General features: G+C 42.0%; 1 protein-coding gene across 2 annotated transcripts; it reads left to right on the forward strand.

Moving 5' to 3' along the window:
- The first annotated feature begins 2,075 nt into the window (after positions 1-2,075).
- ZNF365 (zinc finger protein 365) lies at positions 2,076-26,355 on the forward strand. 2 transcript variants are annotated; one of them, XR_012160135.1, is made up of 5 exons: positions 2,076-2,153; positions 3,220-3,963; positions 16,182-16,362; positions 16,771-17,379; positions 20,338-20,426. XR_012160135.1 is itself a non-coding variant. In XM_073354919.1 (5 exons), exons 2-5 carry the CDS (start codon positions 3,233-3,235, stop codon positions 26,155-26,157), a joined length of 1,191 nt encoding a protein of 396 aa, XP_073211020.1. In that variant the 5' UTR covers positions 2,076-2,153; positions 3,220-3,232; the 3' UTR covers positions 26,158-26,355. The 2 variants fall into 2 exon arrangements, 1 of the variants encoding a protein (XP_073211020.1); XM_073354919.1 differs by lacking the exon at positions 16,771-17,379 and adding an exon at positions 25,917-26,355 and having other exon boundaries at positions 20,338-20,375.
- Positions 26,356-27,560: the final 1,205 nt, after the last annotated feature.

Here is a 27,560-nt window from a genome sequence, read left to right on the forward strand (position 1 = left end):
TTTGGAAGATAAAATTAGGGATATAAATGAATCATCAGGTTGAAAACAGAATGTTTGTGCTAAATAAGATAAGTAAATACATCAGTAGGCTAAAAAGACAGAATGTCTGAGCCAACTAAGAGAAGAGGGAGAACACCCAGGGAACTATTTATTATGAGCTAGATAACAAGGGACATAATAAGTTAGGAATATAGAGATCAGGTAAAGAGGAAGTCGAAGTATGGGCAGCGCACGGACAGCACATGCTGCACAGGGATTGGTTCCTGTGAAGTAGCCAATCCAATCAATAAATTATATAATGTATAGGGAATGCAAGGAGATATGCAATGTATATAAAGGGAGAGGGTTTCTGTGTAACTTTGGAGATGTGATGTACCCTGCATTCATCTGCCCCATCTCCCCCGTGTTTGAATCTAATCAGCAGAACGCTGCTGTGTGCCGAATAAGGATACCTGAGTGACGAAAGCTGGAACTGAGCTCTTGGGAAGCCAAATGGAAAGAGGTCTCAGAGGTCATCCCGCTGTCATCCATCTCAGAGGTCATTAGTGGTGCTGTGACTCAACCAGGATCCATGCATCTGGAACAGATAATGTGTAATTTATTATACGTGTAGCTTTTCGGTCAAGGTTCACAACCCAGAAGCTTAGCAATGACATTAGAAGTGTTCAAATTTGGCAAATACAGGGCACCGGAGGGGTGAGTTGAATCCAAAGGAGGCCCCTGTGGACTACCCACTGATGTATTTGGGGGATACTGGGACAGACTGGAAAAGGAACTCCAACAGATAATGCTGGGTAAGAAATGCAAAAAGGACAAGCAAAAGGCAATGTTGTTACAAGGCTTAATATTGGGAATTGGAGTTTGACTCAGCAAATAAAGGACTTAAAGATCATGGTCCACAAATCAGAAAAAGAAAAGAAAGAAAAGGGTGAAGGAGCTAAAGGAGATCTATAAAGGTACAAACAATACAATCACGTCCTTCAGTGGAATCTGTTAGGCTATGTCTGCACTACATCTTATGTCGGCATAAATTACGTTGCTCGGGAGTGAAGTAGTTACTGCCACTCACGGGGGCTGGAATAAAGCTGATGGGAGAGCTTTCTCCCTTCAGCTTAGAGCAGCTACATTAGAGAGCTTACAGTGGCACACTAAACTCTCTAGTGTAGCCAGGCCCCATGCCTGCAAATGGCAGTCAAACAAACAGGTGTCTACCTGCATGGATTGGGGCCTTAGTTACCTCTGTTACTTGCAACTTAGCCCTGGTCTACAGCTAAAAGTTAGACCGACTTAGCTACATTGCTCAGGACTGTGAAAACGGTCATGTCCTGTGCAATATAGTGAGGTGAGCCTACCCATTCTCCCACTGTAGACATAGCTAGGCCAATGGAAGAATTCTTCCCTCAAGCTAGCTACCACTTCTTGAGAAGGTGGATTTACTGTAGCAGTAGAAAAACCCCTTCTGGAGCAAGTGGCTACATTACACTTACTGCAGCTTGGCAGCTGGGTTGCTGGAGCGCTTGCAGCACAGACATACCCTTACTATAATTCAAAATACAAACTTGCAAACCCTACTACACTTACATCAGCTTACGCTGCCATCTAATCAACACGTCAGTGACAGTAAGATGTGTCGACAATGGCAAAAGTCCCGTCAACCACAGCAGAACCAGGATTTTACCCAATATGTCCTACTGGCTCAGTATTGTTCTTGCCTTGCAAAATGCTTAGTTCCCTCCTCCGTATCATTACTTGTCATTAAATTGTTTGTGTCTGGTTTGCACTCGTTTGCTTCTATATTAAATGATCAGATGATGTGTTTAGACTTAGACGCTGATTTCTCTTGCTCTCTCTCCTTTCCCTCTCTCATCTTCTCTGTTTCCAGTTGCTTTATGCAGGCTGTTTTTCTGCTCCTTCTATGCTGGCCTGAAGTGGATTTTGCTTTGTGCTCTGCCTGAGCTCTCCGCTTTAGCCCAGCCCCCTCCTTCCTCCAGATGCTCCTCCCCGCTCACGGCTCAGCTCTATGTGTTGGTGTGAATGAATGAGAGAGGGGGGTGTGAATAAGTGTGACTGTGCTGGGCTCAGCGTGATTTACGGCTCTGCTGAAAACTGCTTTCCCCGCAGCTTCAGCACCAGCAGCAGCAGCAACAAGTCGGGTAAGTGCCTGCTCTCTGCACCACAGAGCCTGGAGGCGGGGGGGAGAAAGAGAAAAGATGTGCTTGCTGCAATCAGTGCATGTGTTTGTCAGTGCAGGGAGGAATGGGGTTTAGGGGTGTGCCTGAGGGAACTGGACTGAGCTCAGAGCCCTCGGAGAACTGGGTCTAGGGAATCCAGGGAGGCAGCATCAGGCACCGTACACACTGGGGGCGATGGGTCGCCTAACAAATACACACAGGCAGTAGAGAGAGGTTGGAGCTCTGCCTAATCTTCCCCAGCCCATGCAGAAATAGTGACCTTGTCTTATTTAATCCACTGTACCTTAAACATCTTTGTGCCCTCCACATGCACACTGCACAGCCCCCCTCTTTTGCACTCCTCTGCGTGTAAGTAGCCTCTCTTTGCCCCCTTCTGCTTGAAGTCCTCTTCTTGCATCCCTCTGCCACCCCCCTTCAGCTTTTCTGTGTGTAAGCTACCCAGCCCCCATTTGTCCCCATTTGCTGAGTTCATGTCACCACCAGTACTTTCACCTATCTGCATGTATATATATGCACAGGTACAATTTTAGATTTGTCATATTAACGGAAACAGTTATCAGGTCTTATTGCTTACTAGTCAACATAATGAATATAAAAATCCTTGTTATTGGCCTTTATCTGTGAGTAAGGAATAATAATGAATATATGAAAAAGCATAGTAAGCTATTTAGTTTCTGAGCATGCTACACTACAGACTAACATTGTACAACAGGCTAGCTTTTCATATATATGTAGTCTGACTGTTAAGTGCTACAGGGTCAGTTGCTCTCACTATCATGATGTTTCCGTTTAAATGAGAGCCTAATGAGGGCTTTGAGGCCGCTAAAAACGTTACAAATTAATTTGTTGACTTTATTCTGCTGTGTGATGTGCTGCCATTTGAATGAGATGGTTGAATTTGCTTTCCCAGGAACCAGTTTGAAAAATCAGTCTGAAAGTTTGTTCTTACTTCTTGGTTTGTATTAGCAAAATATGAGCATCTTTTTGAACAAACCTGAAAATTAGTTGGTTCTTTCTTTCCTTCCAGGATTGAGAGAGTAATGCAACAGCACACTTTTGAAGAAAGCAGACACCCCTGGCAGGAGTCATTTGAAAATGTCAGCATCTGCATGCCATTTCGTTGCCCACGATGTGGTGACCACACTAGATTCAGAAGCCTTTCTTCTCTGAGGGCACATCTGGAGTATAATCATAGGTATGAAGAAAGAAGCCTTCTGACAAAATGCAACCTCTTTTCTTCCCTCAAAGATACAGACTTGCTCTCTTCCTCAGAGACCATGACTCAAGGAAAACTGGGGAACACCAGCAATGCAATAAAACAGAAACCATCCTACATAAATTTTTGTGACAGCTCACATGAGAACCCAAAGAACAGAAAATCACTGGAGATGGAAGCTGAAAGGCCTGTCTCTTTTGTGGCAAATTACGGGTCAGCAGACTTCACAGATGAGCAGATTTCTAAACCGTGGGTTCCAACAACAGACTCCAAAGCCTCTTTTGAGGCACATGTACGAGAAAAGTTTAATAGGATGGTAGAAGCTGTAGATAAAACAATAGAGAAGAGAATTGACAAGCTTACCAAAGAGCTGGCCCAAAAAACGGCTGAGCTGTTGGAAGTTCGGGCCGCTTTTGCGCAGCTGTCTCAGAAGAAACAGGAAGTTCAGAGGCGAGAGAGAGACCTGAACAGACAGGTGGACGTTGCAGTTGAGATGATTGCTCTACTGAAGCAACGTCTTACAGAGTCTGAGGAAGCACTTCACAGGAAAGAAGAGTAAGTGGAAGGGCAATAGAAGCACAGTGTCGATGGCTTTGTATGTGCTTGGAGAACATGTGCAGTATTAAAGTAGATTTATACACACACACACACACGTTCTTGTAACATGAAACCCACGGTAAGATTTTGGTAGTAACTGCAATACAATAGATAATGCCAGTGTGGTGGAGGTTACTACTCTGGAAACAAACTGTAGAAGCAAAAGAATACCAGATACGCCGCCTTTATGCCCTCATGTTCAGTTAACAATAGTGCCCAAGATACCTTGGTCACCACTAAACAGTGCAATTGCAGCTTAGGCAGCACTACACCAAATGTTACCCTCTGTTATGCAAGTGTAATTCCTTTGACTTCAGTGGAGTGGCACAGACGTCACTGAGACTAAACTTTGACTTAATAAACAAATTGACATGCATGCTGCATACCATTTTTAAAAAGTGAGGTTTAATAACGGCCAGACTGTGGTGCCCTTATCACTCTGACTAGTAGCTTACTCTGAGCAGTCCTATCCTAGAGGAAGTTATTCTCAGCGTGAGTAAGGGTATCACGATCTGGCTGTAGCAGAGGACCAACGCCTGCCCTGTGTTTTATGGGTGCAGCATGAGGCAGCGGTAAAAGGAGTTTCTTCTCCCCTGTGGAGCAGCAAGGCATGGCTGCAAGCAAGTACTCAAGAGAGCATTTCTAGAAAAACCTGGGATGGGGTTTGGGGGATGGGAAGTAGATCTATAAAAACAGAATTTTATGTATCACTGGAACCACAAGCAGATTCCAGACTCATTTTGGCAAACCGTCCATCTAAAAAGATGTTCATGATGCACCCATTAAAAATGTAGCAATGTTTGTAACATTATTTATGGATGAACTACTTACAGTATTTAGCATTCTCAGAAACCCTTTCAGACAGTTTGCAACAACAACTTACTTTAGTTAAATGCATGTTCTTTAAAATGTGATGCTCCTAAACTGGTTCATTAGCTACCAAAAAGAACTATGAGGAACACTAGTAGATATGACAGTGATTTAAAACAGATCTAAGTTTCCAAAATAATAGATCTTCTACTGCAGCGTTTTTTCATGCGGGCCAGATCCAGCTCCCACTGAAGTCAAAGGGGGTATTGCCAGGGACTTCAGTGGGGCCAACATTTTGCATTCTTTCAATTACATGAGAAGTCTTATTAATGCCAGTCAGAGCAGTGGTCAGACAGGGAAAAAAATAAGTGCTGGTACTCTCCAAAGCTGTGCCCAGATGTGAGGTCAAAGTGAGATGCATTAAATAGATTATGCAAATCTTTGTAATAAGATCACACTTTCCCCTTTTGTGTGAGTGCTTCGATCAACAGACACACTTTAAATGACAACATGGTTAGGCCTCGGAGTTAACATCCCACTGTGCTCCATGGCAGCAGTTTACACCTCTTAGAAATATTCTTTTAGACTGCTGGCAGATTCAGGCCTGGTCTACACATAGATGTTGTGCTGGTATAACTATTTAGGTTAGAGGTTTGGTAGTTAATTCCCCCCCCCCTCCCACATCCCTCCCAAGGTTTTGCACTCGCTTGAAGTGCCATAGGCCTCAGAGCTGCGGAGGGCATGGCCTGACCAATTCTTAACAGTGGTCCTGTATTAACTCAGTACGAACTCAGTAGTGGCTGGTGCCGGAGCATCACTCAACTGTGTGGTCGCAGTGCCACTGAAATTTGACTCAGACAAGTCTCAGGGAGTGGGATTGCAACCTGGCACACAGGGTTGCAACAGCACTGAACTTTAGCCCGGCAGCCCCCTGTCCAGAGAGAGGAGCAGCCAGACAAATGGTGTTGTGACCTGTCACACTGGGAGTCTGTTCCTGTATGGCACAGCGCATGGGAGTCCACCAAGAATTTAAAAAGAAAAGGAGTACTTGTGGCACCTTAGAGACTAACCAATTTATTAGAGCATAAGCTTTCGTGAGCTACAGCTCACTTCATCGGATGCATACATGATGATTGATGATTTAACTGGGAATTGGTCCTGCTTTGAGCAGGGGGTTGGACTAGATGACCTTCTGGGGTCCCTTCCAACCCTGATATTCTATGATTCTATGATTCTATGATACATTCCACTGTATGCATCCGATGAAGTGAGCTGTAGCTCACAAAAGCTTATGCTCTAATAAATTGGTTAGTCTCTAAGGTGCCACAAGTACTCCTTTTCTTTTTACGGATACAGACTAACACGGCTGCTACTCTGAAACCCACCAAGAATTGACTCCTGAAAGCACCTGCTCATGCATTGTGTGAGTAAGAGTGAGGGGAGGCTCCTCACCCTAGGAAACCTAGGGGCCCTGCAGCAGGTGAGGGGAAAGCAGGAACCAGAATACTGTCCTTGTGGGAAGAGGCAGTAGGGTTGCCAACTTTGGTTGGATGTATTCCTGGAGGTTTCATCACATGACAATCTTTAATTAAAGATTAATCTTTAATTCCTGGAGACTCCAGGAGAATCCAAATGTTACCCTCCGTTATGCAAGTGTAATTCCTTTGACTTCAATGGAGTGGCACAGATGTCACTGAGACTAAACTTTGACTTAATAAACAAATTGACATGCATGCTGCATACCATTTTTAAAAAGTGAGGTTTAATAAGGGTTAGCAAACCTAAGGGGCAGGGACTGGAATTTACTCTTCCCCACCCCACCCCCAGAAATATTTAAATTGGTGCCACTACCTTACTGGAATAACCATACCAGTATAAAGCATCCTTGTACTGCTATAACTGTGTCTAGACTAGGGGGGCTGGGACTGCTTTAACTATACTGATATAGTTAAAGTGGCACAACTGGTGTGTGTATATGAGCCCTCAGGCAGACAACTGAACTTGAGCACCCACTGGGACATCACTCAAAGAAGAAGGGCCAGAGATTTCTGTTTCTATTTTGTAAAAGAGTGTTTAATATTCTAGAACACTAGATACAGTCACCAAAGATAACTCAGGTCACTGAGCCACCTCAGTCTGACCCATGACTGAGACCACACAGATGAGTAAAGGTTGTGGAGTGAGTGGAGCCCTTGAGCAAATTTCAGAGTTAATTGGAAAATGTGGACAGAAAGGAAATACTCAATGTTTGATGAAGGAGAGCAAGAGTCAGCATGAATACCATGAGCTTCAGAATACCACGGAAACCTGCACAAAGGGAATACATTTTAAGCTTCCAATTAGATCACTGAAGCTAAGAGCAATTATGAGTTCAAGAGGGCCTCTAGAGGCTTGTTTCTGGAAAATAAGGGGATTTATTGGTATGGTAGGGAAAACAAACAAGCAAAAGGGGTTTGATTTTAATAAACCTAAACAGAGTAAGCACGCAAGGCCAGGGGACGTTTGTGCATCCCTAAATTTTAGTATGTGAGAAACATTTAAAAGATTAGAGACCTGGGCCTAAGTAGTTCTCTCTGCCTTGATCATTGTTATGACTAAGGACAATAAGTAGACAGCAGGAACTCTCCCTTTACAGAAAAACACAGTGCTGATTTTAATCCAAAATCCAGAATTTCTACTGGCATTTTCTTTTTGTTTTGTCTATTTGGTCTTTTTATGTTCTCTGGCTTTAATACAAGAACAAGACATAAGGGCACTTATTAAGGACCAAACTTTCAGTACTTAGACAAAACTTCCATTGGTTTCCCTCTGTCACCCACCTTCCATATTGTTAGTTTCTTACTCTCAAAGTGGAGTCTTTATGCTGGAATAAAAGTCACCTTAATTCTAGAAGACTGTGTCCACATAGGGAGCTATTGTGGAACAGTTTATTCCACAATAGCTATGCTAATCAACTTCCACATGAAGAGTAGGCCTTGGAGCCAAATTGTGACTTGTTTTTCCATGGCAGTTCACAGAGCTGTTCCCTTATGCCCCTAAGTAACAAACTGACACAGCTGTGGTCAGTGGCTCTCTGGAGCACATATCCTATTCCTTCTGTGCATCTCTTGGGATGCCCGTAGGGGAAAGGGAAGGAGCAGAGCCATGGCTACATCCACTTGCACAGAGAACAGAAAGGGGATTCAGAATACTGGAGGTCGTCAACTCAAGCCATTTGTGTCAAGTTTTACAGAAACTTGAAAGAGGAGTTGGGCTCTCCTTTGAAAATCAGTGGGAATTGGGTATCTACCTTTCCTTGGAACCTTTGAAAAATCTCCTTCAGTTAGTTAATGCTTATCATTGGTATGCATTTAGGGTCACTTAGGATGTGGAAACTATTGAGGCATTGCCTTGCTATCTACAGCAAAGAAAATTTTTGCCCCTATCCTCTTAAACCGATTACTTCCCCTTGTTGAGGAAATATTGGCCGAATCTCAGTGTGGTTTTAGACCATCCCACGGGACAGCTGACATGATCTTTGTTGCATGCAAAATCCAGGAAAAATTTTGGGAGCAAAATCAGGACCTGTACATGGCTTTCCTTGATTTGACAAAGGCCTTTGACTCTGTCAATCACAAAGCCCTATGGAAGGTGCTGGCCAGATCTGTCTTCCCTCCAAAATTTATTAAGGTCCTAAGGCTTCTCCATGATCAGATGACTGCCACAGTTTTCTGCAATGGCCTTGAGATGGAACCTTTGTCAGAAAAATGGGGTTAAGCAAGGATGCGTTGTGGCCCCAGCCCTGTTTTCCATCTACTGAACAGTCATTTTGGTCCTTGTTAAAGTTCATCACCTCCCCAATGGAGTTGACATTCAATATAGAATGGAAAGGCGGCTCTTTAATCTTTGACGTCTCTTCTCAAGGTCTAAAGTCTTCAGGGTGTCTATTACTGATATTCAGTATGCTGATGATTGTGTCATCCTCGGGCACACTGAGAATGACCATACTGGATTTTCTTGCACAAGCTTACCAAAGCCTAGGACTCTCACTCAATATTGAGAAGACTAAAGTGCTCTATCAACCTGCTTCAAGATTAAACTCGATAAGTTTATGGAGGAGATGGTATGATGGGATAACATGATTTTGGTAATTAATTGATCTTTAAATATTCATGGTAAATAGGCATAATGGCTTGTGATGGGAAGTTAGATGGGGTGGAATCTGAGTTACTACAGAAAATTATTTCCTGGGTATCTGGCTGGTGAATCTTGCCATATGCTCAGGGTTTAGCTGATCACCATATATGGGGTCGGGAAGGAATTTTCCTCCAAGGCAGATTGGAAGAGGCCCTGGAGGTTTTTTGCCTTCCCCTGTAGCATGGGCACGGGTCACTTGCTGGAGGATTCTCTGCTCCTTGAAGTCTTTAAACCACAATTTGAGGACTTCAATAGCTCAGACATAGGTGAGAGGTTTTTCGCAGGAGTGGGTGGTTGAGATTCTGTGGCCTGCGTTGTGCAGGAGGTTGGACTAGATGATCATAATGGTCCCTTCTGACCTTAGTATCTATGAATCTATGCTTCAGGCCTTGCACATGACCCACCACAAATCACCATCAACAGTCAGACTTTGGAGACAGTTGAGCACTTTTGCTACCTCAGTAGCAAACTTTCTCAAAATGTAAAACTCAACAGTGAGATCCAACACAGGATCCAGTGCTCAAGCGTTTCCTTTGAGAAATTGTTCTGACACGTTTTCATGGACCATGACCTATGGCAGGATACCAAGATCCAGGTCTATAAGACAATCGTTGTTCCTACACTCCTCTATGGATGTGAAACCTGGGTGACCTATCAACAGCACCTCAAGAGTCTGGAGAGGTACCACAAACGATGCCTCTGGAAGATCCTTCGCATCAAGTGGTAAGATCCCTGCACTAACGCCAGCATCCTTGCTGAAGCCAATGTCACCAGCATTGAAGCAATGATCCTCGTGCACCAACTACGCTGGGCTGGACATTATGTGCAGATGCCAGGTTTTTAGCTCCCTCTACTCTCAGCTCATGCATTGTCAGAGATCCTGTGGTGGTCAGAGGAAATGCTACAAAAACACACTGAAAATGCATCTTAAGAAAACTGATGTGGACATCACAAGCTGGGAAGAGCGAGCTACCAACCAACCCCAATGGTGCCATATCCTCCACCAGGCAGTGGCCCAGTTCCAGGAGAAGCGCCTTGCCCTTGAAGCTGAAAAGAGAGAGAGGAGGAAAGCAAAAGAAATAACTTTCTCCCAGCAGGCTGCTGGCCTACCACAAAATGTCTGTATCTCCACGGGCAGATTTGCAGTTCCAGGGTCGGACTCTTGAGTTATCTCAGGACCCATATGGAAATCCGTGGTAGAAATCATCCTCGAATCAAGGGATCGCCAATCGATCATTTAGGGTCACAGAAGAGGTTTTTTTGTGAATGGGTGACACACCTTAGGGCCAAATTCAGACCCATCTGACTCATCCTAGTGAGTCAATGGAACTACTCATGGAAATAACTACTCATCAATGGGAATATGAGGTTCACAATCGGACAGAGACCAGCGCAACTCATGCTTTTTTTAAAGTACACAGTGGAATGTGCTTCTGATTATTTTCAGCAAAGACAAAGACAGTCTTTGCATTGCCTGTAAGTACAGTAATTGGTAGAGCCAACCAGCCTTAAGGTGATAATACTTACTGGGCTGATTAAATTCTATCAAGACAGCAACCTTAATTTCTAACCAGACCTCAATATTTATGTGGTACATTATCAACCAAAGAACTAAAAAATAAAGCTTGCTGTATGATAAATTAGCAACATTCCATGTCTTAAAACAACTTTAAGGGGGGGGAGGTTTGGACAAAGTTGTTCAAAACTGTAATTATTTTAAGGGTTATTATTTAGGGATTTGATCCCAAATCTTAGTAACTATCTTAGTATTTTTGTCCATTGAAAAAGTTTGCTGGAGGAGAGGATAAATAAATAAATCCACAGAGATTCTGAGCTCCACTGAATAAAGCCATCACTGCTTGGAAAGTGTCCAAGCAGGGCTCAGGATTTTATGGCCTACATATTTTAAGGCATTATTTTAAGTGATAGCAGATAAATGAGGTATTTTTGAAGAAACAAAGGGTAGGAATCTTCAGGCTGAATGACTATGGAAAGGAGAGCCAACAGATTACATTTGGGGAAGGTGAGGAAGAAGATAATGTTGAAAATGGAGGGGTTCAGGTGGGTTTAATAACCCTAGAGAGCCTGTTTAGAAATATTAGAGGAGTACACAGGGTGCAGCATAGCTAGCATGACCTAAAGGAGTTCTTTTGAAGGCACAGTGCCCCAGCTTTGAGGCAGCCCTTATCAAATGTTTTCTACTTAGCCTCTTCAGCAGACTAAGGGTGATTTTGTGATAACACTGGTCCCAACTGTCTTGCCTTGGTATATTGTGTGTATTCTCCATTCCCTCCCTCTAAACAGAGGGCCCCAAAATGGGGAGGATGACACTGACTTCATTAGGAGCAGCATCTGACCATACCATAGTGAGTGTCAGTTTTTCTGTGAAGCAAAGGAGTGAAAAATAGCAAAATGGGGAAATTCAGCATAGGTAATATTAACAAAATCCAAATTAGCTAGCATAGGCAAGGTGTGAAAGGGAAATAAAGAGAAAAAATAAAGAGCACATAGCTATTAATAATATATATATTAAAAATAGATCTGAAGCAAGAAGGTCATATATAAGCCTGTGAGTAAGACCATGCAAACTGCCTAGAGCGAAGGAGGCAATTAAGAAGACAATGTAGCTGTGGTGAAGTTAAATGAGTTTGTTGAATTAGTCTTCTCTAGTATGGATGATGAGGGAAAAAATTCCCCAATGAACAACTTCTAGGTAATCAAGGCATAGCAATGGCAGAGAGAAAGATGTCTCCAAGGAAGAGGGTTGGAACAACTGAAGAAACTTAATAGCAGTAAATCCTCAGGGCTTGATGTTGTTCTTAAAGGAAGTAAAAAATATAATAATTATAAGATAGCAGAGCTACTAACAAGTATGTCATGCACCTTAACAGAACAGGAGCTGTGCCTGAGGATCAGAGGGTTGCTACTGTGGTGCCTATCTTTAAAAAGAGAGTAAAACTCACCCTGGGAGTTATATAGGCTCACTTCTGTAGGGAGAAAATTAGTTGATAGTAAAATCATTAAAGGCACATTAATAAACTGCATGGATGAATCTACACTAAAAATCACAGGATTTACCATCCTCAATCAGACCATTTGCCCATCTAGGTTGGTGTCCTGCCTTTGACAGTGATCTCAATCTTCCAAAGAAAATCAATCCCTTACATAATATATCTGGCCAACTATGGATGTGGAGGAAGGGGAAATTACTTCCTGCCCTCTGCAGGCGATCCAGTCACACCCTAGAAAAGGAGATTAGGTATCCTTTTAATGATCTTTCTTGATATCATTAGTATTCATGAAATTATCCAGCCCATTTTACAGCAACTGCCAATTATTCAACACTTGATGAGCTGTCACAGTGAATCCCATCAGGATGACTATGTACTTCAGCAAGTAGTAGCTTCTCATTGCTCTACATTGGCTGGTTCAGTAGCTGATGCTCCTGCTGCTTCTGGGGGGAAGGGAAACCAACTATCTGCCCCTCTCCCCTGCCAAGAGTAATGGATTGGTACTCACAAAAAAATCCAGGGCAGTCCACCTATACCCTACTGAGGGCTCAAGGCATGACCCAATCAATTTAGGCCCCCTCAGCCTTTCCCTTCTGAGGACACAGGGTGTAAGGCACCTATCCTTACTTATGGGGCTCTGGAAGAAACCGGGTCAATTTAAGTACCTGCCCTTTCCCTCGGGGCTCAGGGCTTTACGGGTCTGCAGGACCTTTTCCTAGTGAGGGAGCCTTACACAGCTGTGCTCTAAACATCTATTTATTAGCAACACTCAGAATACATATACCAACCAAATCTCTTATGCTCACCACTCCCAATATACAGACAAAATTCACCTGATGGCCAGTCAGGATCCTCTCCTCTGGGGTTCCAGCAATGCCTCTGCACATTACAGTTGTGCAGAGGGGTCAGAGTTCTAGCAGCTTGATGTTAAATTCCAATCCGGAGATGGTTCCCAAAGAGCATTTTTTTTTATTACATCATACAGGTAAAACTAGCTACCTCCTTTAACTTTACTAAACCTATCACATTATTCAGTACCCCTAGGTAACAAAATTTAACCAATCACACACTGGCACCTACATTTTCTCCTCCCTCCTCAAGTCTTTTTATATTTTATCTCTCATGCCCAAATTGTAACTTATGACCTTCTTTGTTTGTGCAGATGGGCAGCATAAATTCACTGGTCAGAGCTTATCTTATCTATTTTACCAACTCTTGGGGTCTTTCTGTTTCCTCCCTGAACTTCCCAGACTTGGGTGTCTCTACTTTACAACCGTTGGTGTTATAACTCTTGTTAGGGGCATTCCTGAGTTGGGGGCACCTTAGCAGCAGTGGAGCATTTTTCCCCCTTACTTTTAGTGGTGAAATCCCGGAGTTTCACCCAAAGCTGGTTTAGTACGGGGTGAGTTAAATCGCAGGCCTACAGTATAACAAACTGCATGTTTCCATGTCTTTGAGTTTCCTGTCTCCTACTAAACAGTAGGGCATGTAGGAAATGAAAAGGCAATTTGTTTGTTAATGCAAATTCATTATTATTTTCTGTAAAGTTTGTTGCAAAACCTTGTGTTGTGTAATCTATGCAATAACGTGGGCAGATATATTCATCTGATCATTTCTGGAGGAGTAACACTAAGACAGATTTTTTTTTTTGTAAACAAAGTAAAAAATTTCCTCAGTCTGACACATACAGGGCCTTTTGATTTGCTGTCCAGGTAAGTAAGATTCCAAAGGCCTCTATTTGCTCTCGCACCAGTATAAATCCCGAATAACTTCATGGAAGTCAAAGGAGTTACAATGATGTAAGTGAGTTAGTGAGAGGCGAGTCAAGTGCTAAAATTCATCTTGGTTTTAGTGTTAGCATTATCCTAAACTCTGCTCTGTGCCTTTTACCTGATTATAGAAAACCTCATGTTATTCTGGAGCAAGCTGTAGTGACAGAAACCATACATAGCCATAAAGCTGGCATTACCCAGTAGACAGTTTCAAAAATAAGTTCCCATTATCTCATTCTTGCTTGTCACTAGCAAAATCTGGAGTATGTGTAAGTAAATATCCTAAAAGGAGCTGGGATGAAAGACAAAGCCTTTGTGTATGCCTTGAAACAACCATTCCTGGAGCACCTTCCACTTCTACTCCTGCTAGTTCAGAGAGCTTTTTAGTGCATTATGGCATAGGCACCGACTTCCCCTCTGTTCGGTGGATGCTCGACGCCCCCCACCCAAGCCTCCCAGTCCCACCTCTTCCCACCCCTGCACCGCCCTCACCCCTCACCAGCCCTTCCCTAAAGACCTCGCCCCTTTTCCGCCTCCTCCTCTGAGCATGCCCTGTCCCTGCTCCTCCCCCTCCCTCCGGGAAAGTCCTAAGTGCAGCCAAATAGCTGTTAGGCGGCAGGGGATGGGGGGGAGGAAGCGGAGGAGCGGGAACTCAGCGTGCTTGGGAGTGGGGGAGGAGGCAGCGAGGTGGGGGCAGGGGGAGTTTGGCTGCCTGTGGGTGCAGAGCACCTCTAATTTTTCCCCATGGGTGCTCCAGCCCTGGAGCACCCTCGGGGTCGGCGCCTATGCATTCCGGTATTGTTTACAGCAAAATCCAGAGGTAAATCAAATTCTGCATGTAAAGATTCCATAGTCATTTGCTTGTGCCTGACACTGCTCATGAGACAGATTCAGTTCATGGTTTGCTGGGCAGAAAAACTGTAAGGAAGCTATTATCTACAATTATGTGGAATTAAAACAGTTTTTTAGATAAACTTAAATACGAAGAGAAACTTCTGTGTGCTGATGAAGAAACAGGGCTTTAGAAAGTCATCACCAGTATAATGTTTTTCTTTTTAGCCACTGTTTATAGTGTTCTCATCTCAGACTACATTTTTCTCTGGCCAATTTTGTCCTTTTTTATTTACCAAATACTGATTTGCCCCCCTCCCATATTCTGTGTTTTGAAGTAAGTTAAAACATTTGCATACCAGTAACCTCAGTTTATCTAGCACTTTGTGATTAGGGGCAAATCTGACATGCTCAGAATTGCACTTAACCAACTCACTCTTCACCCTGCCCCTTTCCTTACCATAGCAGCATAGAGGGATTATGCCTCAGGCTATCTTACTTAGCCTTGCTCACACTTTGTCTGGAGCACAGCGGTCTTTTTCTGCCCTAATGTGCCCTTTGTAAGGATCAAGGCCAAAATGCAATTTAACGGGCATGCCAACAGTGGCTCTGTTGAATAATGAAGGGCTGATGTTTTAAAATAAAGCTATTTGGGAATCATAAAATTGTTCTATTTCATTTAATTAACAGGATAGGTGAGAAATTTTAGGTTTCTTTTCATTTCATGTCATATTTCAGGGTTAAGTGTCGAACTGGTGTGTATGTAAACAGGGAAAAGGGCACCACATTTGCAATTGAACATTAAGGAAGTGTCAATCTTGGAATGTACTAAATGTTGCTTTTACAAAATATCTCCAGCCACCACAGTTGGTGATGAAGGTTATTTCTAAGATTATATGGGAGATCCTCATCTACCATTTGTTGGCCTTTCATATTGCTCATTATGAGTGCAAGTCTCTTCCCTGGATGCAATAAACATATGAGTGTTTTTAGTGCTGTTGGCAAGGAGTTTACGAGATGAACTTGTCAAGAGCTTCTGAGGTGGAATTTCCATTTAAGGAAGGAAATTGCCTGAATCACATTTTGCTAAATCTATCCCATATTTGCATGTTTTTATTTTAAGACACAGCTCTGAGCAGGGGACATTCTGTGCGCCATCCTGGCCCGGAAGGAGCTCCAGGAGGCCACTGTGTTTTAGTAAGTTCCTGGGAAGCACAGCAGCTGTGCCACCCCTTAAGGAGTGCACAGGGGTATGTGGCATAGCAGGGCAGCCTTCCTACCCATTGTGGGGTGGCCTGCACCTTCAGGACTGCTAGCAGGAAAACAAGGAATTTCTTGGAGAGTCTTTCCTAATCGTATAGATATTCCAAGTCTGTCTATTTTCCTTATTTCCAATCATAACCAGAAAAAAGATAAATATGGCAGTAAACACAAAGGCATTGGTAGGAGATTTCTACAATACAGGTGAGAATCCCCTTTCCACTGCTGTTTCTTAGCAACAATTACAACAACAAAAAAGCCAGGACTCTTTCCAGTACTTCGATGTTGCTGTATTTCAAACACTTTTGTCTTACAGAGAGGTTGTTACTTTTAACCACTTCCTGGAAGAGGCAGCTGAGAAAGAGGTCCATGGGAAAGCCAGGCTCCAACACTTCATTGAGAATCTATTGCAGCGGGTTGATCTGGCAGAAAGACAACTAGAATATTATCAAAATCAGCAGATAATGTGCAATTACAATGATGTAAATGAACATATGGTAAGCACACAAGACTGTCATCTAATGTAAATGTTCTCAAACTGTGGGTCGGGACGCCAAAGTAGGTCACAACCCTGTTTTAATGGGGTCACCAGGGCTGGTGTTAGACTTGTGGGACCTGGAGCCAAAGCTCAAACGTCACCGCTTGCGGCCGAAATCAAACCAAAGGCTTCACCCCTGGGCAGCGGTGGGGCTCAGGTTACAGCATAATCTCCCCCCCACACCGCCGCCGCCGCCCAAAATGTATTTTTGGGCAAATTTACTATTTGTGGAAAAAAGTCACTTATCTCTACCTAGCAGTGAAAAACTCACCTATGACTTGGGCTGATGTATCCATAAATGTAGCTGTGCTGTGCATATATGTATGGAGAGAATTAAGAATTTCACTTTTTTTTTTTTTTTTTTAAGATTTCAATGCCATGCAGTGGTGTGGCTGGGGAAGCAACACATACAGAAGCTCAGTTGATCCGAACCCCATTCTTTCCCTACCACTCAGCCAGACTGCATTTTCTTTTCAGTAAATGATGGCAATCTTAGAGAAGAGTGGAAAAGGACTGCAGTAGCCAAAGATGGGAAGGAGAAAGTGAGGAATAATGAAGTGTCCATCTGCCTTTTTGCTAAAAGGTCTTGTCTTTGGGACAAATAGCCGATATATTTTTTTCCATTAATAACCACTACTATTACTTTGAGTCAGTAATTTCCCTCTAATATATTACATTTGTGTGGCAAACTTCATCCACAAGAATTCCAAAGGCCTTTTGACACTTAAATGGATACAGAGTACAAACTGTACCTAGAATAGACTTCATCCATCGTGGAAATGCAGTCACGTTAGGTGAAAAAAGCAACTACTGGTTGACTGCACACAGTGCTTAACAGCAGTTTAAGGGTAGAAAGCAAAGGTCACCTTAACTTGACATAGTAAATACTGAAATAACATAATAGAGTAGAAATTTGGTATGGAAATCAAGGCTGATATCTCAAAAAGTGCTGTGAGATCTTTCAAGAGGACTATGGGTAAGAACCTTTGTTTTAAATTGCATCTGAAAGAGTACTCCCAATAGCAGAGTGCCTTTTAACAGCATACTGAGCCATTGTCTCATGGGGGGAGCACTGCCTTCTGAATCAGCTGCACTACCAAACGCTGACCATCCTGACCTTCCTGAGCTCACAAAGTTACCACAGAAACCAACATGGTGTGACTACAGGCATGCTCAGCCTAATAGGCTGAAAAGACAATGGAAATCAGATCAGAACTCCAAGAGAAAAATTTACAAAAAATACAGGGGTAGGGGAAGGATTTACTGGACCAATAATTATTTTTAAATGCTGAATTTGGGAGACAAATTTATTTCAGGATCAAACTTTCAGCTGTGGGCACTAGTTTTTTGTGAATATATTAGACAATTAGAAATCTAAACACCCACTACAAATGTGCTAATAGTTGTACAGGAGACACAAAATTTATTGTGTAAGTTTACAAGTTGTGTCAACAGTAAATGCCTTCAAAGTCATTTGTCCTCTTGATTCTAAGAGCATTATTTTCTTTTTGAAACCTGTCCAAAAGTTGTTACTATCTGATGGCTTTTGGCCGTAGCTGGTGTCCTAAGTGAAATGATTATTTGGTGTCTTAGTCCACTTCTCAGTGAAGAACAGTGATTAGTGACAGGTTTCAGAGGGGTAGCTGTGTTAGTCTGTATCAGTAAAAACAACGAGGAGTCCTTGTGACACCTTAGAGGCTAACAATTTTATTTGGGCATAAGCTTTTGTGGGATGTAACCCACTGCATCAGATGCATGGAGTGAAAAATACAGTAAGCAGGTATAAATATAGAGCATATGAAAAGATGGGAGTTGTCTTACCAAGTTGTGGGTCAGTGCTAATTGGGCCACATCCATCCTAATTGAATTGGCCTCTTCTCAACAGTTGACAAGAAGGGGTGAATATCAACAGAGGGAAAATTAGACCCTACTACAGAATAGACACCTTGGGGAGTTCCAGCCTGGCTGTCTGGAGCACACCTGAGGTGGCTCTTACTGTGCCAGAGGCTGACAGGCCTTAGTTGGTCCTGGGATTGGGGGTGGGGAGAGAAAAAGGGGTATAAAGCTACCGTTATGCCCCTGCCCCCTCAAGTGAATGCTAGCTGAGAATCAAGCTTAGAGATTTTTAGTTGTTTTTGTAGAATAAATATGATTTGGCAAAATTAAAGGTTGTGAGGGAAAATGTATTTAATCCAGTTTAATGGGGAATGATGTCTTATTAATTATCTTGAACACAATAATTACTTCTCATTGTATCTACACTGTATAATCAAATGTGAAGTACCTACAGTCAGCCCTTGATATTCTTCTTTAGCAATTTACTTTGATTATAGTCACAAAAAAAAATTGTAAATACCTGCTGGTAAATGAACTAACAATGCATACATAATTACAAGATTTAAGATTATTTATTAAGTTGGAAGAGTTGTTAGTAGGAAAAGAAACTTAAAGAAAAAATTCTTTGTTTAAAATGTTCCTAGTCGTGAAAGAAGGGAAAGGTGGAAATATGATTCTGCATACTGAATATACAGAATTGTTTTTGTAACTAGAATAGTTTAAAAATATTCCATTATTGCACTTCAATCATTTAAAATTTGGCTTTAAATTTTAAATGAGTTAAAAATATGAGCAACTGGACTAAAAATATACAGCTGGAAGATAATTTCATAGCCTTTGATTGCATGGCCTCAAAATGAGAAAACAACAGTGGCTTAACTGGAGAGATAAGATGGGTGAGGTAATATCTTTTATTGAACCAACTTCTGTTGGTGAGAGAGAAGCTTTCAAGCCACATGGAGCTCTGCTTCAGGTTTGCAAATTACACCTATCGTTGCAGTGTACACATAACTAAATATGTGAGCAGATCAGAACTCACCAGATGACCCAAAATACGGGCTTTGCATTTAAAAAGAAATCCCTTTATCTGTTTTCAAACAAACTGTTGCTAAGCTATGACAAACCTCTTCAAAGTCTCTGGGATCTGAATTACTACTTATTTTCTTCCACTACAAATACTGGGCTACATGCTAACAATATTTAGAATTTAGTGCGTAGGGGTTCGGAAGCACTGCAAGTTTGCACCTGTTGAATTTCATAACTTTGAGGAAGACAAAACGAAGCTTTCTTCTATCCCCTCAACCCCTAGAACAGGCAGTGAGTTCTACCTCTTAAACATACTGATGTCCTGAAATCTGTGTAGATCTAGGGGTGCCCCAACTGAGATTAAAGTTAAAACACATGTGTAGATCTTTGCAGGATCAGGGCCTTAGATACACATTGGTTTTTGTAGATATAAAATGATTTAAATGACAGAAGACCACTGTACATAGGCGGCATATGAGTTTTTCGTTTGGGAAGGCTACACTCAGGAGCGCCAGAAGCTCCCTAGAAGTGGGGGAGCCCCCACGGGTGCCCTGACAGTGTCCCCTGCTTCCCCGCTCTGCCCTCTTCCTGAGGCCCCATCCCTGCTGCTCACTCCTCTCTGCCCCCCCCACCACCTGTCAATCGCCCTTAAGTCAGGAAATAAGTGGGAAGGCTTTTGTATGTCATTTCATTTTGCTATTATCTTCATTTATCTATATGACCTCCCATTTTTTTCCTGCCTTCCGGCCGAGTGACAAACTGGAGGGGGCGAAAAGGAGCGAGCAGCAGGCAGGGCCTCAGGAGAAGAGGAGGAGCCGGGGAGGGAAGGGGTGGAGCAGCACAGAGCAGCACCCCTCCACACACTGCTGCCACTTCTAGGGAGCTCCTAAGGCAAAAAGGTGGCAGGCAGGCATGCCTCCAAGGGGAGGTGATCCACCTCCATCATTTGCCCCTACATGGCCAATCTTTTTTATTTTAGGGAGACTTAGCCTCCCCAAGCCTCTTATATGTGCCACTCACGCCACTGTGATATTTGCTCATAATATGAACATTTTTCTGTTTTTTTTTCCAGTTTACAGACCTCTCATCAAATAAGAAACCCAGATGCCTGTATGTATGTCATTTCATTTTTCTATCATTTAAACATGCTTACATTTTTGCGTATGCTGTATAACCCTGATCCTAAGTCCATTACATGGGACTTCCATGGGCTTTGGAGCAGGTCCTATATTTGATGATATATATGCATTTTGCATAATAAAGGAAAAACAGGTGTTTTGCTAAATTAAAAATAAAATATAATTTTATTCAAGAAAAAATAGAATCCTTTTGTGCCAATACATTACTGCTTCCTGTTTGACCGTATGAGGTTTTTGCAAAGTTTGAATCTACTAAATGAACACATACTAAGTTTCAGATACAAATGTCTTTAACATTCTGTCATGGCCATTCTTGAATACCATATGTGGGAGATTTATACTTGCCATTGTCAGATTTTTTAAAGGGGACACAACTTAAAAATACCATATTATAAACAAACAAATGTCCTGACCTACAGTATGACTAAAACAGCTTCAATTTTTAAAATCAAATTTAAAAATGCAACTTGTCACTTTGTTTATTTTTTAATTTCTTAGCTTGGACAATGGAAATTATTGGAATCAGTTTCACTTTTGCTGATAGGGTAGGAATTATTAATAACAGTGCAGGAGTTGGTGATTTTTGTGTTTGTTTTTTTACAATTTATTCCATTAGAAATTTTTTTTAAAAAATCATGAAACATTTCTTTACTAACCCAGTAGAAACAAGCTTTTTTCCAAAAACTTAAACTTTGGCCTATACTTGAGCTGACAGTGTCTCTAAATTTCAGACCCCTATCACTGTTTATATGAATGGAAGGAGTGGGAGAGTGTGTGAAATGAAACATGATGTGACAAATTCACCTAAGTGGGTATAACTCCACTAGAGACAATGGAGTTGCACCCACTTATGTCGACATTGTAGAAATAAGATATATCAGGCCAAGTTCAATCAAACGTATGTATTGAAATCAGATGTGGGTAAGTGACATGGACATGGATAATTGCGGGGGTTGGTAACAGCGTATACAAGCCACCGGTTTAAAGCAGCACAGTTTAGTAGAATCCAGTAGTTGATACCATCTGCTGGGATTTCAGTGGCCTATATGAAATAACTTGCAGGTCTCCATCCAGCCACTGGTAAACAGTTGTCCTTACGAAAAACACCATTAGAACGGGCACTAATTAGCACCCCAGCAATCTCAGCAGATACACCAAGGACTGAATCAGCAGATGGACTGAAATTACCTGCTGCTTTATAGAGATAGTTACCACAAACAGAGCTGAGGCAGTATGGGGAAGCTTCTGTTGCTGCTATGCCTGTTCTGTGGATGAAGAGATAACGTCAGTTTCCATAACTGTCAAGCCAGCTGGTTTTGAGATCACATTACAAATTAAGTTAAAGGTTAAAGAGTTAAGCAAGCATTATATGCATCAGCTGATTTCACATATTGTACCTCTATAGTTTACTTTCCGTAACACAAATATATTGACAATTTGATGAAGCTTCAACTTAAAGAGAATTTTCCTACAGTATTTTTATTTTTAAAAAGTAGCATTGTGGGTCACTGGTTGTTCAAGCAAGAGAACCAGGTTTGAGTCCCACCAACACTCTGGGAGGAGAATCCTCAGTTGGTATAAGCAGTTATAGACCCACTGGGCCTATAACACTTCACATCAGTGTCCTACCGCCTTATGTCAGAATGTACTAATAATTAGAGGTGAAACAGAGGATAGGACAATTGTCAGAGCCAACTGTCAAAAGGTGTCAAATGCATCTATTCTGTAATAACTCAGTAACTCTCACTGTACACTATCTCATCATCTAGCAACATAGACTAGTTCATAACCGGTTCGTGTGATCTTTTACCATTATGATCTGTTTTAATAATATAATAAGTATTTTTAAATACAATGAGGTTTTTTAAAGTTAATTTGCCTTCCACATGCACTGATGTTTATAACTATGAGGACTGTAAATCATTTGAGTCTGTAACGGTGTAGCACCCACTTCTCATGAGAGTCCCTTCTGGTCCAATGTGTCTGCAGTCATTAGCCAGTCCTGGCCCTGGTTTTGAGGCATGCCCCCAAGACTTCCTCACTGGAGGCACTGGTTTTACCTTCTCTGGTCTCTTCTGTCCCCAGCTTTCCAGATGGGCCTCTTAACAGTTCAGATACCCTTCCGGGGATTTATCACTGTCCAATTGTAGGCCACTGCCCCAATGGTCTGGGGCAGGGGGACCCAGGCTCACCCACTATATCTGATCCCAGCCACATGTCCTTTTAATGAAACTTCCTTCAGTTCCCTAGGCCACTTCCCCATGGTCTCAGCTTTCCCCAATGTTTCACCCTTAGCTCAGGATTTTTCTGCATTGAGGTCCAGCAGTCAGCCAAGTGTGCTTTCTTACTCCCTTCCCCAATCCCTGCCCACACTGAGCTGTCCATGGTACTACAGTTTCTTTTGGACAGCCAGCAGCACCATGTACACTCCTCTGGTTCCTGCAAGGAACTGACTGTTGTGTGCACTGCAGCTCCTTTTTATATGGCCCCCCTGGGCCCTGATAGGCTGCTCTCTGCAGCCTCCCCCCTGATTGGCTGCTTTCTGCGCAGTCTCTCCAGGCAGTTTGGAGGACTTTGTTCAATTGCTCCTTTCCTGGGAGGAGTGTGGCAGGACCCTGAGACCTCCAGCAGAGGGCCTCTGGGCCTAATCCACCCCATCACAGTGACATATTAATTTTGGTTGCAATTTTCAAAGTAGCCTAAGAGAATTAAGCACCCAAATGCTCTGTGACCAGCACCACCACTAACTCCAGCAGCAAAGCCCAAGCTGGTGTCGGTTGACATTAAGGGAACTATGCTAATTTACACCAGCTGAGGATCTGTCCCTGCTCTCCTCATTGGTTCTTCAGCTTCTCCTGAATGTCTCCCCTTTGCCTGCCAAAATCTGATAGCAACTTAACTTGCTGGGGGCAGCCACCTCTCATGTCCGTGCTGCTTGAGATTAAGGTTGGGGGGGGGATCTACATACCAAAAACTCTTTACCTTTCAGCACCTCTCCTTTGAGGTTATGGGGTTCTTTGTGTGGTTATCTTCATGAAATTACCTCTAAAGTAGTAATCTTAACAAAAACAAGAGTTAAGTTAAAGGAGAGAAAATGGAATTAAAAAAAACCTGTTTGCTAATTTATCTAAATTTGCACTTCTTATCACTTAAAGTAGCTAATGCAGTGTTGTTGTAGCCATGTCGGTCCCAGAATATTAGAGAGACAAGGTGAATGAAGTAATATATTTTATTGAACCAACTTCTGCTGGTGAAAGAGTCAAGCTTTTGAGCCATACAGAGCTCTTCTTCAGGACTGGAAAAATGTATTCCTACTGTCACAGCAAAATGCAGGGTGGAACAGATTGTTTAGCATAAGTAGTTAGCACATACTGTGGTCCTCCATGATCCCTTACGATATGTACTAACTACTAATGCCCTCTTCCACCTTGTATTTTGCTGTGAAGCTGGGAGTACCTTTCTCAGACCTGAAGCAGAGCTCCGTGTGGCTCAAAATGTTGCCTCTCTCACCAACAGAAGTTGGTCCAATAAAAGACATTACCTTACCCACCTGGTCTCTTTAAACTAGCTAAGGCATTTTCAGTGTAGTTACAGAGGAAGCAGAAAAATAAATTGTTTTCAAGATGTAAACTATCTCCTCCCTTTGACTATTTTTGTCATCTTTCCTTGCTGATTAGATACTCTCCACTGTGAACAGAAATTTCTCTCTTATCAAGCCCTCCAGCTGGATCTGTTTGTATCCCAGACATATCACCTTAGATCCAAGCCTAGTTCCCTGCTTTCTAAATCAGGTTTCTTCAGCTACCTACACTCACAGTGGGGATTGGGTCACTGCTTTCTCCAGTAAATGGTCTATTAAAGGTACAAAGGCATTTGCTGATGCTTAATAGCAACCCAGAATAGCTTTCTAACAGGCAGATTGGCATTTTCCTCAATTCCAAGCCCCTCTTTTCTGTTGTTATAAACTGTGAATTAGAGACATAGGTCCGGTCTGTGTCACATTGCTATTTAATTTCTATGAGGTTTGGACACCTAACTCCCTTTAAAAATATCACCCTTGATTTATTTTATTTTGAAGAACATTACTGAGTACAGTAATAATGTGACTGAAATTATACATTGGGATAGGTCTATAATCTGCCTCCTCCTTGAGAACAAATGAATCAGCTTCACGATGTTATATTTGACAAATACAAACCGCCGTGTCTTTCAACATCAACCAGTTAATTGGTCCAACATACAGTTCCATGAATGCAATGTCTTAAAGCAACAGCCACAGTGACATCTGTAACAATTTTCTGTTCCTATGGACAAGATTTCACACTGGGCTACATTTGAAGGAAAAGATTATAGAAAATTTATTTGCCAGTAGTTTTCTGTACTCTTCCTGCTATTACTGAATCGTTTAAGTTGGACCCAAACCTCCAGTCATTCGCTGAGCAGAACTCTCACATTGAACAAAGTATTAGGCCATGCTACAGTGTCAAAATGTTTATTACTAGAGTTCTAAAATTGAAGTTCAAAAATAAAGACTATAGCCTGCAACATGGAACTCTGATTAAGTTGGCAATGCAGCTTGGAATTCTATGAATATGGGGTTTGAATTGCATGCATTTGACCAATTGCACCTTCTTCTAGAAAGGTCTATCAAATGTGCAGTACAGTTTAACATTGTGAAGTAGCTCTGGTCAAGTCAATTTACTTCAATAAAGTCACATTAGGCATGAACTAGGACAAACAAAAGAAGGGGAGGTTGGCTTGTTTTTAGGCTTAAATTCTTATTCTCTTCCCCACACCAATTACTTATTATTACTATTGATCCACACACCCCAAAAATTCAGAAATAAGGTTAACTCAACAAGCATGATTTAAAAACTAAAACTTCCTCAACTACTCAGCCAACCAGAGGCTTCAGACTTGAATTTGCAATACTGACTGTCAGCTTGTTTACAAATAAAAGGCAGATATCTGCCCACGGGGATCTGCCAGCACCACAGCAACCAAAGATCCAGCTGAGTTCCCACCACTGAGAAGTCACCAGAGTCCCACTCCCCTCTCTCCACTGCCACTATGGTATATGTCAATATTATTATTTAAAAATCAGGGTGAAATTCATCCATTGCAGAGGGCTAGCATGAGTCCTGTGCACCACTTAAGTCCTTTAAATCCCTTTAAGATGTCAAATTAGGGCATGTATGCCTTGTGCTAGCCAGCAGCACATGGACAAATTTCACTCTAAATGAACATGTACTAAAAGTGCATCCCAGGATACACATAGAGTGTTCCAGTAAGAAATAAATGCAAATGTCTATATTTCCTTGGAGTAAAGGGAAACTACTACATGCTCGTCTCAACTCTTACATAACGCTCTCCAAAGCAAAAGAACAATTTACAGTTATTCTAAAAATGCTATTTTACCGTGCAATACCCCCGGTAGCCGCAAGTGTTCAGCACCTTTAAAAATCAGACCATTTGCCACCTTTGCAAAATCTGACTTTTTTTTAAATTTCAGAAGCCGAGGAAATCAGCATGGTTCATATAATATACCTGATGCAAAACCGCATTCCCTTCAAAAAGGTACAATGTTCCTAAAGAAAAACAAGGATGACAAGAACAGCATCCAGCCAGTTACATTCTTCTATGAGCCTGTCGACTGCTCAAGAGAGCTATGGAGGCCACAGAAAAGAGGTGAACCAGTGAGTGCTGCCCGTAAGGTGAATTCAAAATCCAAGCAGGGTAAAAAGGGCAAATAGCTACAGTAACAGATTATATCATATAACAACACACAGGAGCTACTGGCACAAGGCTTCAACAAAACAGATATTGAATCATGTCTATTAGCTAAGCATTGTACATTTCCTATTCATTTGTTATGCCATAAAATATTAAATATAAATATATAATACATACAGTATGAAAGAATATTTTTATTATTTAGGAATTTTGTTTCTCTTTTGGGGTCTATAAGCGAAGTAACATTTATTTATGTCAGTTTACATTTGATTTTTCTATTTATTTAATGCTAGAGCCTATTGAAAATGATCCCAGTATCTTGCTGTATACTATTGTGGCCATATGTTTTATAACCAGAGATTTTAGTGGCACCATGTGGTTTACTAATCTAATTTCCATCTGTCGTTGCGTCAGTTCAGAAGAATCCATTTAATTGGCATCCTGATACTCAGTCTTTGCGCTTAATTGGTGTGATTGCCAGGAAACATGTTCAATGACTAAACACTACATATACCAGGTTTCAGAGTAGCAGCCGTGTTAGTCTGTATTCGCAAAAAGAAAAGGAGTACTTGTGGCACCTTAGAGACTAACAAATTTATTTGAGCATAAGCTTTCGTGAGCTACAGCTCACTTCTGTAGCTCACGAAAACTTATGCTCAAATAAATTGGTTAGTCTCTAAGGTGCCACAAGTACTCCTTTTCTTTTTACATATACCAGCACACTTAGTTGTGAGAAGTGCATTTTAATGTAATCCTACAGTGCTGTCTTCAAAGCTGTTCATAGCAGCAGATTGGTATTTGCAATCCTGAATTTTCTCTATGCAGCCTTGCATGTTCATTTCATGCTCCTTCCCTGCTTTACTATGGCTGCTAAACAAATTGATTTTACCTAGGGCCAAATTCCAAGCTGGTGTAAATTGACACAGCTCAATTAACTTCAGTGTTTGCTTTGAAAATGCTATATGCTTTGTATTTTCAGTACTGTTACAACTCCTGCCATTGTTGATCAGCAGGAATTGAACTGGGGAGCTCAGGCCTACAATCAGAAGCTACTTTGTCCATGTCTACACTGCAGTTAGACACCTGCAGCTGGTCCATGGCAGCTGACTTGGGCTCACGCCAGGGCTCAGGCTGAGGGGCTGTTTAATTGCAATGTAAATGTTTGGACTCAGGCTACAGCCCGAGCTCTGGGACTCTCCCACTTCATAGGGTCTTAGAGCTCAGACTTCAGCCCAAGCCTAAACGTCTACACCTCAATTAAACAGCTCCTTAGCCCGAGCCAGGGTCAGCTGGCACAGACCAGCCTCCGGTGTCTAACTGCAGAGTAGACATACCCTTTGATTAACTCCATTACCAACTAGCAGTAGTAGTTTCTTTCCCTCCATTGATGAGCAGCTAGAGGGAAAGATAAGGTACACTATGT

This window comes from Lepidochelys kempii, chromosome 7 (assembly GCF_965140285.1).
Source record: "Lepidochelys kempii isolate rLepKem1 chromosome 7, rLepKem1.hap1, whole genome shotgun sequence".
Lineage (NCBI taxonomy): Eukaryota > Metazoa > Chordata > Testudines > Cheloniidae > Lepidochelys > Lepidochelys kempii.

What these genes read in the sequence shown, in the direction of transcription:
- ZNF365 (XM_073354919.1), top strand. Translation starts at nt 3,233, where the DNA reads ATGCAACAGCACACTTTTGAAGAAAGCAGACACCCCTGGCAGGAGTCA. An exon ending in ATGATGTAAATGAACATATG is followed by an intron (nt 16,363 to 20,337) that starts GTAAGCACACAA and finishes TTTTTTTTCCAG; the next exon opens with TTTACAGACCTCTCATCAAA. An exon ending in AATAAGAAACCCAGATGCCT is followed by an intron (nt 20,376 to 25,916) that starts GTATGTATGTCA and finishes TTTAAATTTCAG; the next exon opens with AAGCCGAGGAAATCAGCATG.